Here is a 14,841-nt window from a genome sequence, read left to right as displayed (position 1 = left end):
AAGCCTTTCAGAAAGGGCTAAGACTTACATATGCAAATAATTTATCCTTATGACTTAAAAGTAATAATTTACAACTTTCCATAAATATTTGGGGATACATAGGGTGGGTATCATAAACACATGAGTGAGAAGAAATCTCTAAAGCGTACCATACACTGCACTCCTGAAGTAATAGGGAAACAGAACTCCAGAACCTGAATCAGAGACCTTCTTACAGTGCTTAACCTGTTTTTCCTCAAACTGCCTGTTTTTCCCTACAGATGTTTTTGACATTTTCCAAAACGTCTTATTAAACATGTTTTCCCTCATTGCTTAAGAGTTAACAAATGTCATAAGGCACATTTGGAAGATGGTGTCAGGGGATTCCCTCCTTCAAAAATGTTAGAAGCCGCTTGTTTAAATGCATCTGAAACAGATGGCTCTGCTCGGGTGATTTCTTTCGGCTGCTGTGTCTGCATTTCAGTCAGAGAAAAGGACATAACTTCTTGTGTCTTGAAACCTTGAACAGGGTGAAAAAAAAACACTTGCTGTCATTGTTTTACCTTTTTGTGTGTGTGTCAGCTTCCGTACTACACTAAACTACTTCACCAGTGACAGGTTTGGCCACGTGAAGAAGCCCCGGGAGCTCGCTCCTCAGCGTCCCCGGTAGAGCGTGACCATCTTCCCGCAACCAGTTACAGGGGAGCGCGCCGGTGCATCCTGGGAGTTGTCGTCACCGGGGATTGTGGGAAGTGTAGTTTAGAGACTCCGCCCTCCTCGCCATTCCTGTAATGGCTGCTTCCTGGAAGGTAAGGTACGAGTTTGTCCCCGAAGGCTACTTAGATTGCCCAGGGTATTTGTAAAACAGGGGGCAGATTTGTACGTTGCCGGGCCAAAGCAGGGATTCTTTTTAAAGTCCTACTATCAAGTCCTCGAACGAACTTGTTTTTTTGGTTATTTGGGGGTTTTTTAGCTTTTCCTTTATAACTGACCAACTTTTAAATCTAGTTCCCCTGCTTGAACAAAACTGTTGTCGTTAATTATTACCCATTCTTCTCCCTTACGTACAACCTCCCCGCTCTGCACTGACTCTAGCTGCCGCTTTAAAATAATAATTAATAATGTGCGATTTTTTAAATCCTGCTACGCCCCTCTGATAATAGGCGCTGTCACGTGGACCCTCTTAGCCTCAGCATCCTGAACTGATAGAATTAAACAAAAACCGCTTTCTTTGGTAAGTCTTACTATTTCCCCCACGACTTCACAGAGTTATATGTGGTTTGACTTTGCCAGATTTGTTTGCATTTCCTGGATGGGAGAGACCCTAAAAAAATATAATTTTCATTCACTAGGATAGTTTCCAAGTTAGTGTCTTGTGCCTCTTCTGTCTTTTCTTGTTCTACTGTTCAATTTCTGTTTTGTTGATTCACACGGTGTTGGCGTTATAGAGTGGGGAAAAATCGCTGGAGTAGGGGAATTATCATGAGAAGGGGCGATTAGCCTCAAATGATCATCTTTAAGTACCATTTACTTCCCTCAGTTTCTTCTACCATAAAATGAGGAGATGGGTCTGAATATAATTTATAAAGTCTCTGATTTAAAAGGTTGTATGAACTGTTATTTGTCATGTATTCATACTGTCATTTGAAAAGGTAGGAATTTTTAATGGTTCCTTTTTGTTCCCATGTTTTAATTTCTAGGAACCTTCAGCCTTTAAGAACCAGTCACCTCAAGATCTCAACATCATGATCTCAGTTTCAACACAGTTGTTCCTAGTCCTCTTTTCATTGCTTCTGGTGCTGCCTGTTGTTGAAGCAGTAGAAGCTGGAGATGCAATCGCTCTCTTGTTAGGTGTGGTTCTCAGCATTACAGGCATCTGTGCTTGTTTGGGGGTATATGCACGAAAGAGAAATGGACAGATGTGACTTTGAAGGGCCTCCTGAATCAAACCTTGCCCTGAAAACCTTTGTGCTATTGAGGTTCAGAACTGAGTTTTGGTGTCTGAAAGTTCTCAAGAAGCAGTAAATAGGGTAGCTTCATAGTCTTGGTTATTTCCCTATAAATAGGAACAAATTGATATATTATGTTAAATGGAAAACAAAACGTTTTTTTCACAACAAATAATGCACTGAAAAATGCCGTCTGTAATTTGCATTTGCTAGTTAGAAAGAAGGTCAAAGAAGTGAGATGGCTGAACTTTGCATAAGTAATATTTCATAGTTTCAGAATTCTCAATAGAAAGAAGAAAACTCTTGCCCAGAATCCTAGGAAATTGCCACTGTTTAGTTATAATCACTGCCTCCTGCATCATTGTGGAGTCTTTTCTCCATATTTTTAATGCATTTTTGTTTTATCTCCCAAGTTAATATTGTACCTAGATATTAAACACAGTTGGTCAAAAATTAAAACTTATCTCTTTGTGGGGGAAAAAGTTTAGAAAATGTATTCGATGTATCTAACGTTGAAATGGAGAAAAGATTTAATGTAAAAAAATATTTTATATTGATATTGAAATGGAGAAGAGATTTAATGTTTAACAAAAACAAAAAAATCTTTATATTAACTGCTAACATCTCCATGGTGAGAAGTACTATATTAAATATAAACCCATTATGTAAGTTACTGTGTGGTGTTTATTTCAGACTGTTTTTATCTTTGTGTGAACTTTTTATAAAGTAAGTGGAGAAGAGTAGGATGCCTTACCTTAACTGATCACACTAGCTTGTAGAGATACAATCAGTGAAAAATGAGAAATGGGCAGCATCAAGGGAGGGGAGAGGCCTCTGGTAGAGAATCCACAGATGCAGAAGGAAAATGTAATGGCCTACACTGATTTACACACAAGCCAGATGAGGCGTAATCTCCCTGACCTTGCTACTTAAGGTGTCCTCACACCAGCAGCATCACCTTAGGACTTGTTAGATCTGCACAATCTCAGGTCCCACCCAGACCAATTGGATCAGAATCTGCTTTTGTTTCAAGAACCCAGGATAATTTATATGTACATTCAAGTTTAAGAAGATCGCTCTAACTTGTTTGAGCCCAAGGATCACCCAAAGCACTTGATAAAAACTGTTAGATTCTCAGGTTCCTCTCCTGGTTGCACTGTAGTAATTGTAGGTTGGGGTCTGGAATTCTATGTTTAACAAGGGTCCCCAGTGATTCCTTTGATTGTGCAGATGCAGCCAGCATAGAATTGTATGAGTAAATCAAACTACTATAGGGTCTTAATGAAAGCAGGTAGTCAAATTTTTTCCTAAAATAATGCATTATCCAATCTCTAGCTCTGCAGGTAACACTGGGAGCTTTAATTTTGATCAGAAAACAGACAGCAGCAATCTAAAATCCTTACTGTGCATTTCTCCAGGTGTAAGCAGACCTGGATTGCATGAGGGATTTGGTAGAGGGTACAAAGAGTGAGGGACAGACACACTGTAGACAGAGAAACCACACGGATCTGTTTTTGTTATAGTTGTTTTTCACCAAAGAAAACACTAATAGTTTTTTATTCTGATAAATTGACTGTTACACATTGTGTAATCAATAGAAATTTTTTTTAATTTTTGTTGGAGTTTAGTTGATTTATAATAGAACTTTTTTACATGTTTTTTTTTGAAAGATGGAAAAAGGAATGCAAATTGCAGGACAGTTTGTCCTATCTCTTATAAAATACCAGCCTATTGGTACTGATGTAGAGAGGCTGCTCCTGCTTCCTTGTATGTCTGAACTTTTCCATTGGCATTGGGAGAAATCATACCTAAAGTACATTTTTTTAAAAAACAGGAAAGCCTGTTTTTGTTTTTACTGGAGGCTCAGGTAGCACATGACAGTTCATAAAATGGCTTCAGGGGTAGGGGAAATCTAAAGTACATTTTAAATCACGGTGCATTGGTTATTTAGTCACCTATAGGTACTATTTTTTAAATGTTCAAAATAAGACTACAGGCAAACATTCTTTGATAAACCTGTATTTCCACAAGTGCCTAGAAGAAATTAGAAAACTGCCATTTTCCTATTTTCTCCTTAAAAGTAGAGAATTATGAGGTGGCTTTCAGGAATTTTGATGTATATGATGGGGAATACCTTCTCTGTTTTTAGCTCTTTTCTATCTAGGTTGGATTATATAGTTTTGCCTGAAAAGAGCAGAAACTCTTAATGGTGGCTCTTAACATTTTGGGGGCCACCAGCTCCTTTGAGACTCTGATGAAAGCTATGGTCCTTTACCTAGAAAAATGCACATACGTGCTGGCATTTTTTTAGATTAATTTCAGGGAGTTCACAGAACTGAAGCCCATCCAGAAATCCCAAATTACAAATTTCTGCCCTTTTATTTCCTTTTTTTGAGGTTCTTTCCAATTCTGAAATTCCTTGATTTGCTCTGAGGGATAATACCCTCTGTGGAGCAATTACAGGAAGAATGGGATTAGCAAATGTCCCCTGGGTGCCCAGCATAATTTGCAGATAACTAGTAAATGCTCTGTACATGTGAGCTTGGTTGAGTCTGGTTAAAAAGAAGACTAATTGCTGAAATCAACAAGGGAAGTGCTGGTAACCAGCCTATTCCTCCAATGCCAAAAATCAGTGCATTTCCTGTCATTTCTCTGGCTGCTTTCAAGATATTTTTTCTCTGTTCTTAGTTTTCAGAAAGTGATCTATGGTATGTCTTGGCATAAATATCTTTGGGTTTATCCTGTTTGGGATTTGCTCAGCTTGAACCTACAGGTTTGTGTCTTTTTCCCAAATTTAGGTAATTTTCAGCCATTATTTTTTCAAATACTCTTTCAACCACATCTACTTCTTTCCTTCTGGGACTCCGTCTGCCTTATCACTGCCAGACAGAGGTAAAAGTCCAGAGGGAACCTCATTACTCTTCCCTACGTGCCCTCCTCTGACCCTGCAGGTGGGGTGCCTTGTGGCTACTGGGTGGGAGTAGGAGTTCAGACTCTGCATGTGTTCTCCACTGGCCCATGGCCATGTCTAAGCACATTGGCATTTCTGGGTTGCCACTTTGTCCAGTACCTAGTCAGAGATCTATGAGGCAAAAAGAAAATCTAGAGAATTCACCACCGTGTCTCCTGGTCCTGAGGTCCCTAGCCAGTCTGCCTTCTTTCTACCTTTCAGAATCTTATGTTTGTTTTATAAATAATATCCAGGATTTTTAGCTGTATTTAGTGGGAGAAATAGGAAAAAAGATGTCTACTCCATCCTCCTGGAAGCACAAGTCTCCTCAGTGCGTATTTAAAGAGTGGAGGGATTAAAGCACCAGGTAAATGATCGATTCAAGGAATTTTACTCACAGACCTTTGTCCTAGGATCGCTCACATCTACCCTCCCCTTTTCACCCATCCAATAATATATTGTTTATTCCTGTCTCTTACCCAATAAGCACAATCAAGAATGCAGGAGTGCAGATGAAGTTTAAAAAATGAACTGTATCCATATTTTGTCTCAGCATTGAGAGTGCAATGGCAGCTTTTTGAAAAACTACCAAATATACCACCTGTGAAGGAGCCAGCCAGGCCCAGGAAATCTCAGAAGCTACACATCACATGCACCTTCACCCTCTTAGGCTTTCTAAGCTCTGCAGAAGCTTGTCAAATGCCATTTCCAACCTTGAGTGTAGGAAAAGTGATGTAGCTATATAGCCTGCAGCACATAATGAAGGAAGAATTCTCTGCATAGGAACCAAACCATCTCCCTCCCAGAGATACATATCAGCCTCTTTGATGGTATCACAATAGTGATTAAGAGCCCAAGCTCTGGAATCCAATAGATCTAGATAGATAACCAGATTCCATCACTTAAAATGTGATCTTGGACAGGTCACTTAATCTCTTGTAAATTTCTGTCTCCCTATCTGTTAAATGGGGAAAATAATAGTACCTGCCTCATAGATGGGTGAGGAATACATGAAATAATTACTGTGAAAGACTTGGCATGCTGGATGTTATTATAATTGGTATTTGGAGGTATTTTCTAGACATAAGGGGGGAAAAACCTACTAGCATCAATTTTGTATTTATATATAAAGAAGACATCTTTAGAAAGTTATGTAAACAAATCCCTTATTAAACAGTTCATTATATTTTAATTTTGACATTTTCTTTGAGTCTGTTTTCTTTATTATAGTTTTCCCCTCATCATTCTAGGCTTACAAATTGCTATAACTCAAAGACATCTGTGAAGAAAAGAAAATTTGGCTTCCCTAAGTTTCCTCAAGCCTTTTCTGTACCTGAGTCTCTCGAGGAAAAGAAACAGGAAAAAAAGAAAGAAAATAATTGAATCTGTTTTAGTAATTCCTAACGTGCTCAACCATGGGTCTTTACTAAGTGACATAATGAAAGCTTAGCAGCAACTGCCCAGGTCATTTAAGGAGATGCAAGGAATTTGCTCCTCTCTGTTCAGGAAAATAGAAAATCTGGTCCATATTCCACTAGGAAAAATACTCTTAACATATCTCATCTCCTTAGAAGTCATAAAGATATAAGCACCATAAAATGTGTTTAATGTTGGTTTCCTACGTGGGGAATGTAGAGAAAGCCCTTATATTGACTTACAAACCCCAGACAGGATTTTTATTCTTAGGTGAGAATAGGTCCAAATCAATAAATATGTGTGCAGAATAGAATATTTAAGGTTTTTTTCTAATTTTTAGTAACTTCATTTTTCTAAATCGCTTCTGTGATTAAGTAATATACACCTAACATCTAAAGGCAAAAGGCAGACCAGAAAAATATGACTGCTGTAAAACATTAAAATGTGGTTTAATTTCTCATTGATTTGTAGTATCAGAGCTACAATACCCCCTCACACATTATTTCCACTGAATCCAATATATATGGGTGATTAAAATTTTGAAAATATTAGTTAGCTCTTGATAATCTGAAATGAAGTTACAAAATTTTATATACAAGAGGGTTAATTATTTTTAAACGGCTAATCATGAAGCACTTCGTTAAACATTGGGATTATAAATACCATATGTCTCAATATTAATCAAGATAATTATGCTCTGGATAAATGTGCATAAATCACTTACCAAAACACTTTAGAAGCAGGCATGAGCACCAAGAACAGAAACTATACCATATTCTATTTCAGATGATTTGTCAGAACAACTCTTTTGCCACAAAAATTACCAGGGCATTGCGAAACCTACATAAAACAATTTTATGGGCCCTGTGACGACATGTGCACACTTTCACTTGTTTAATCAACACTTTTCAAGACATCATCAGTACAACTTAGAAAGAAATTAATCAACTACCAGGTGATTGACCTTGAGCCAATAATTTAACCTCCACAATTTTTTCATCTGTAGAATTGTCACTAATCTCTAAAAGACTTCCTAGTGATAAAAATGTGTGGCCCCATATAGTTTTCCTAATTTCAAAAATAACAAGGTCTAATGTGTTAAAAAATATTGTAATTACCCATTCTCATACGGCAGCATGAGGAGCTGATTTCCTCTTTGAACTCCTCAGTGAAAACTGTAGTCTAGTCATTTGGTACATTTTTGGATTTCAATTTAGTGAAGCAGGGGCAGCTCATTTTCTGTACTGAATGAGTATGATTAGGGATTGTCTCAAGAAAGAAGAATAAAAACAAACCGTAGCCCTGCCACTCCCACTCACAGCAAACAGCCCACACACTAATTGAAGTCGGCCTGGCAGGATCCAGGAACAAACAACCTTGAAGTTTCGTGCCCTCAGTCCTTTATGGCACTACTGGTGAGACTCAGCTAATAGACACCATCTTCCCAGTGGCCAAGACAGACACTTGAGAGGGTGTGTGGCGCCTTCCTCTCCCTCACACTCCACATCCAGTCCATCTCTAAGTCCTATGGAACCCACCTCCAAATTATGCCTAGGATCCACCCACTTCTCTCCATCCTCAAGGCTTCTACCCAAGTTCAGACCACCATCATGATGTGGATGAGATCCACAGCAGAACCCTAGCTTGTCTTCTGACCTCCCATCTTAACCCTCTGCAATCTTTTCTAAACACAACAACCATGGTGAACTTCTTAAAACACAAATCTGACCCTTTTACATACCAGCTCAAAATTTTTTAGCAGATTTCTTAAGTTTTATGAAATCCTTAACAAACCTTAGCACTGTTAATCTACCCTTATTTCCTCCCTTACTTTTCCAGCCTCTTCTATGTCCATGACCCTCAACCAATTTCACACTCTAGCTTTCAGCCACACTAAGCTATTGCCTTCCCAGAAAGCACCACGTGTTTTCCTTTCCTCTCTCTCTCATTCCCCCCACTTACCCTTCTCTCTTCATGTGCATGTTCCTTCCTCTGCCTGGCCTAGTTTGCCCAGTTTACCTGCCTTATTCCTAAAATCTTAGGCTTGGACAGCACTTCTTTAGGACGTCTTCCCTGACCCTTCCTCTCTGAACTACGCAGACTACAGTATGCTCACACAGCATTCTTTACATCTCCCATCAGGCACATACCACCCTGTATTTGAATCTCTTGTCTACTGTATTTCAACCAACCTCAACCCCATCTCAGGATTGTAAGTTCTATGAGGAGAGGGACTGAATCATTAATTCACTGTTGTATTCCTAGTTTCTAGCACAATGCCTGGCAAATAGAAATTGCTGCTCAATCTTTTTTAGAATGAATATATGATACAGAGTTAATGTAGCAAAGGGTCACCCCAGCCCAGGATACACAGTGGATCACGGCACCCTCTCACTGGGCCTGTGTGTGCCCTTAATGTCCTCAGTACAGTGCTACCAACCTTTCAGATTTTGCCCAGGACAGGTCTGAGATTCACTGCAAGATTTTAACATTTTCTTGAACATCTAAATTATAATTATAGAACATGATTTTAGTAAGTTTTAAGATACAGTCTAGTTAGTTGATCTGAATGATTGCAAACACTGTTTATAATATCTTGCATTGTACACACGTTTAATGACTTGTTTAATTTAGTTTAGAAATGACCCACCATTTTGAAACACAAGATGTTTCCTGTTTATTCCTCATTCTCTTATTCCTACTCCAGCAACACCAAACTACCTGAATTACCAAAATCAAATGCCTTGCCATGCCTCCATGCTTATATTTCATTTGCTTTGTAAATGTCATCTCCTCCATGAAGTCTTTCCCAAAAGGAGTTAATGATATCTAAACTCCAGAGTCCATAGCTCATTGTTTATACATGTAGTATTGCGTTTCTTATAGTCTTGTTTCATGGTTATTTAGATACTTATTGTCCCTTTTGTACCACCAGCCCTACCAACCCCTCCCCTTCCCATCGACCCCTGCCCCTGTCACCTTTATCTCAAATTTCTTGAAATCAAGATTGTGTCTTTTTATCATTGTAAGTACTAACATACCTTGTCTATACTGTTAGAGGTTTCAGTAAATACTTGTTTATTTGTGCATTAAATTTACTTCCTAAATAATCTTGAAGAATTAACACAGCATTGAATAAACAAGTCTATATGCTGAAAAAGGTATGATATTGAAGCTAATATAATTGCTTTTTAATAATACTGCAGGTCGGGAGTTTTCTTTTTACACACAAATGTGTGAACTCTGTCTATCTGAAAGCAGTTCATGTTTACTCTAAATGTCATCCATTGAAAATCATCCACTGTGACGTAATCACAAGACAGTTGTCAACACACTGTAGTTCTTAGATGATGCTACCATAGGTGATGTCAAAGCCTACATTTCATTCAGATGAGAAGCCTTTATCAGACAAAAATTTAAAAAGAGAAGAAAAGATAACTGAAGCTCAAAGTCCTTCTACATTTCCAAAGATGACTCTCAAATAAAGAGCCCCAAATAGGGTTCCACTTTTCACCCTTAGCCATGGCAAATGGATCATGTAGCCACTCTATGATTCCGCCTTGCTGTTATGTTGGATCTTTCACCTGGGCCCTATGACTTTCCCCTTCTGAAGAGTAAATCAATTCAGTGCCCAGGTATGACTAAAGGTACAAAGAAGCAATAAAATTCACCTTTCAAATATCAACTTGATCATCCAAATGTTTGGGCCTCTATAAAATAGTTCTCTTAGAAAAATGTGGACTTAATTTCATTGATGCTTCCACTACTCAAAGCATATTTGGCCTGTGACATGCTCCTTCGAATATCCCCAACAAAGGGAAGACTTTACCATTGAGCATTTGGTTTTGGAAATGAGCCAGAAGTAAATCAGTGCTGAGCCCTGTGAATAAGGTAGGTGACCAGAAATAGAATGACAACCACTTGAGGAGATAATGCTCAAATTGTCTGAGAGCTTTGTGCTCTCACATTTTACACTATTCTCACTTTTGCAGGCCACCTTCCACAACATAAATTTAACAAAACTGTGGTAGAGCACACATTCCCAGCATTTAACATTTAAGTATTTAATGGATATTTTAACAACCAAATAATATTCCATCCCATACATTTGCCATCATTTATTCAAAATCAATTTTTTAAATAATACTGGACATGTCAGTGCTTTCCAACATCTTGTCATTTATTGATAACACTGCTCTGCAATAAGCAAAATAGGCAATTCTTACCAGTTGCCAAATAGATATTCATATCCTTTGAACCAGCCTAGAAATTGACTTTTTTTTTAATTTAGGTAGAGTTGATTTACAATATTATACTAGTTTCAGGCATATAACATTAGCGATTCAAAATTTTTATAGATTATACTCCATCTAAAGTTATTATAAAATGTTGGCTATATTCCCTATGCTATACAATATATCCTTGTAGCTTATTCATTTTATATATAGTAGTTTGTACCTCTTAATTCCCTACCTCTATCTTGCCCCTCTGCACTTCCCTCTCTCCACTGGTAACCATTAGTTTGTTCTCTATATCTGCGAGTCTTTTTCTGTTTTGTTATATTCATTTGTTTGTTTTATTTTTTAGATTTTACATATAAGTGATAACATACAGTATTTGTTTTTCTCTGACTTATTTCACTAGGCATAATACCCTTCAGATCTATCCATGTTGCTGCAAATGGCAAATTTTCATTCTTTTTTATGGCTAAGTAGTATTCCATTGTATATATATATACCACATCTTCTTTATCCATTCATCTATTGATGGACAGTACAGTTGCTTCCGTATCTTGGCAACTGTAAATGATGCTGCTATGAACACTGAGGTGCATGTATCTCCAAATTAGTGTTTTCATTTTCTTCAGATACATACCCAGGAGTGGAATTGCTGGATCATATGGTAGTTCTATTTTTAATTTTTTGAGGAACCTCCATACTGTTCTCCAGAGTGGCTACACCAATTTATTTTCCCACCAAAAGGGTTCCCTTTTCTCCACATCCTCTCCAGTATTTGTTATTTGTGGTCTTTTTGACGATAGCCATTCTGACAGGTGTGAGGTAGAAATTGATATTTAAATATTAATTTTTAGGTTATAATTCAATAGACAGACATACGTACACAACTGTATTTGTAAAGTATCTGTTATCTTAAACCTCTAAAGAAGCCATGTTTTCTCAAATGGAGGATTGGGGAATTCCCTGGTGGTCCAGTGGTTAGGACTCCATGCTTCCAATGCAGGGGGCACGGGTTCAATCCCTGGTTGGGGAACTAAGATCCTGCACGATGCACAGCGTGGCCAGAAGAAAAACAAACCAAAAAAGACAATCAAAAGTGGAGGATAATTGAGGTTACTATACAGTATTGTACCAGATATGCCAGAGGTCTAGGTTTATAAAAGACTGTTTGAAATCTAAGTGTGGAAAGAAAGGTTTCTACCCAAGGAGAAAAGATAACAAATCTCTTATTAGAGAAGATGCCCAGAGTCATTGTGTACTTTTATAATAAGCAGTCTATAATTGGGAGCACACGAAGTGAAAAGAAAAATCATCATATGTTCTTGAATATTCATTTTCAAGATTATTCTTATTGTTTTCATAATTGAAATAAGCATTACTTGTCCAGTGATCCCTACATTTATTATTGTTAGTGGTCAATAGTAAAGATAGCTATCAAGAAATCATATTAATTTGATCATTATTACATCAATGAACAGCAAACCACACAGTGAAGTGTTTCTTTCCTCAGTGTCAGTGCTAAGTGACAGAAGTTTATGGCTAAGAAAGGCTGTGTGATATAATGAAAAGAGCAGTAAGTGAGGAGTCAAGGAGATAAGGATCCCAGTTCTGGCTTCCCTGCAAACAGGCTAGAGGTCACTGGGCAAATCACTTACAAGTTAATGTGGGCCTCATTTTCTTAATGTGTAAAAGGAAAATATAAATGAGTAGGAATGGTCTACCCAACATATCTATTCCACTGACAGGAACTTCAAATAAGAATTCCTCTTTGATGGAGGATGTGCAAAGTGAAGGAAGGCCTTGGCAAACAGGTTACCAGAAGTGGGGCCAGCCTTGAAAAAAGGCAGAAGTGGTTCCTTGATAGACGACATGATTTAAGAAAAGCCAGCAGGAAGCACCCAAAACCAAAATGCCTCTGTTCTATATACCCTTCAATATTTTTGTGATACCTGCAATTCCACCGTGAATGATACCTCTCTTCTGGGTCTTAAAGGCCTAGAGGTATTCTGGCTGAGTCTACTGAATGATCACATGATGTGAGGCTGCATCTTAAGCTAAAAACAAGAACTTCCAAGTGGAAATCCAAATTGGGATTAGACTCCTGAGACTGAGACTAGGAAGATGAAGGATAAGGTTTCCAGAAGTGGGGAGGGGTCTGGGGTGGTCAATGCCCCCAGAATATATAGACAATTATACCATGTGACTGAGGATTGGCCCTGCTTAAAAGAAGGTTAACTTTTGCTTTATCATCCATTAAATTAATCGTGTCAATCTAATAGCAATAGTCTTAAAAGCAGAAAACTTGTCCTTTTTGTTTTGCATTATTCTAGAATACCCAAGATAAAGCATAAAACATAATGAGCACTCAATAAACATTTGAAGGCTAACTCAAGGACTCTGTCCATAGAAAAACCCCCAAATGGTTTAAATGACAAAATAAAGGATTTCATAGGAAATATAATCTACTTTGGTAGCCTGGCAAAAATCAAGTAGAATCAAAATAAAATTCAAATTAGTAGCATTACCATAAAAATATAAAATCAAAGCAAGAAAGGAGCATTTCATGATTTTATACTAAGTTGCCTGTTGCAAATTTGTTTATATGTTTTATTTTTCTAAATAAAACTGGCATAAAATGGTTGCTTTCATGTTTTTTCATGTGAATGGAAGCACTCTTCCAAATAAGAGGTTCCCCTCCTACCTCAGGCCTGGTAAGGAAGACTACATCTCTTTGTACTCAAATGACAGAACTCAAAAAATAAAAGGAGGCAGGAAGGAAGAAAAGGAGGGAGGAAGGAATTTAGTTATTCTATTTAAGAGAATCCATAGTCATTTTAAAGATCTTTTACTATAATGAATAATTGTACGGATAAAATAAATTTTCACTTATGCTTTTATTTGCTGTAAAAGCAAAAAAAAAAAAAAAAGATAGATACTTGGTCCAATTTACAAGGCTGTTACAGTGCCTTTAAGAAGAAAGGCTGGTTGTTTTGTCAAGGGAGCCTCAGGGAGGGGCTGAGAATGGTGGGACTGTTTTCTTCATACCTCTCTGCTACTCCTTTACTATCTTCTTAACTGTTTTTTCTTGCTCTTCTGATGCCTTAATGTTCATTCATTCTTCAAGTCTCAGACTTTGGCCTTCTCTTCTGCCCATACTCCTTCTTAGAAAATTCCTGTCTCCATATTACTTCATTCAGAGTAGGGCCTCAGGGCTTCCATTTTGAGCAGACAACTCCATATGGCTAGCTCTGACTCTCCACACTCCAGTTCAAGACTGACTAGCACTTATCAATGACGCCATGTGAATGGCTGGCTGTTACTTTACGTTCATTTGCTAAAATGAAACTTATCTTCCTGTCCAAACTGAATGCTTTGTCTGATTTCTCTCTCTCTCTCTCCCCCCGCCACCCCCTCTGTGTGTATGTGCCCCCATCAATCTACTACCAGCGAAGTTTGAACTTGTTCTACTCTCATACCCAGGCAATAATTCTGATCTACCTTGGTTCTTTCTCATTACAATTCTTTCCGTTGACTGTTCTATCACTCTAGTACTCACGCCTGGACCATTTTTCATAAAGTCAAATATTTTAGAATTGTAAGTCTGTGGCTATCATCAGCCTGGCAAGGAGGAAAAAAATGGGGGGAGGGGGTTTGTATGGACTAAAGCAGTGTTTTTCACTGTGTTAATGAGACATCTAGGCTCCACAGAGCTGCCTTGGCAGCTGCCAAATCAAACAATAAAACACCAACAGAGTACAGCTCCAGCCCCAGTCCCACTTCACTCCTAGCAGCTCCACCATTATCTGTTTTATGTGTGAATTCCAAGTATGATCTCATCTGAAAAAACCTGTGCTATTACCTTAAGGAAAAAATTCCAAAACCACTGTCAGGTGACTTTTTAAGGCCCTCTTACCTCTAAAATTCAAGTCCTGTGAAATATAGTAATACAATTATTAAGACAGAATTAAAGAAATTACTAGTTTAAGCTTCTACTTATTAATATGTATCTTTAGATCAATTCTGGCTCTGGCAACTTGAAGGGTTTGAATAAATTTAGGGTAAAAATACAGAAGTTATTCTGGGTTTCCGAACAGTCAACAGGAGGAGAGTGTAATAAGCCTCTAAGAGTCCACAGCATCTGTGAAGAAATAGGGAAACATCTCTAAAACAGCACACATTCTGAAGTCCATAGGATTCCAGGCTTTTTCCCAAACAGAAGCACATTATGACAATATGCTTTCCACAGCTCATTTGTAGTTAAACAGTGAATGAATCTAGGAAAAAAAGTTTCCAGACTCCTATGTTCCAT

At 37.9% G+C, this 14,841-nt stretch overlaps 1 protein-coding gene across 2 annotated transcripts; it reads left to right on the top strand.

Moving 5' to 3' along the window:
• The first annotated feature begins 717 nt into the window (after positions 1-717).
• SMIM30 (small integral membrane protein 30) lies at positions 718-2,601 on the top strand. 2 transcript variants are annotated; one of them, XM_082400182.1, is made up of 3 exons: positions 718-788; positions 1,143-1,213; positions 1,680-2,601. In XM_082400182.1, exon 3 carries the CDS (start codon positions 1,725-1,727, stop codon positions 1,902-1,904), a length of 180 nt encoding a protein of 59 aa, XP_082256308.1. In that variant the 5' UTR covers positions 718-788; positions 1,143-1,213; positions 1,680-1,724; the 3' UTR covers positions 1,905-2,601. The 2 variants fall into 2 exon arrangements, with proteins under 2 accessions (XP_082256308.1, XP_082256309.1); XM_082400183.1 differs by having other exon boundaries at positions 756-793.
• The last annotated feature ends 12,240 nt before the right edge of the window (positions 2,602-14,841 follow it).

The sequence above is a fragment of the Balaenoptera borealis genome (assembly GCF_965194805.1).
Source record: "Balaenoptera borealis genome assembly, chromosome: 7".
Taxonomy (NCBI): Eukaryota; Metazoa; Chordata; class Mammalia; order Artiodactyla; family Balaenopteridae; genus Balaenoptera; species Balaenoptera borealis.
This window is presented reverse-complemented; position numbering and strand designations above follow the sequence as displayed.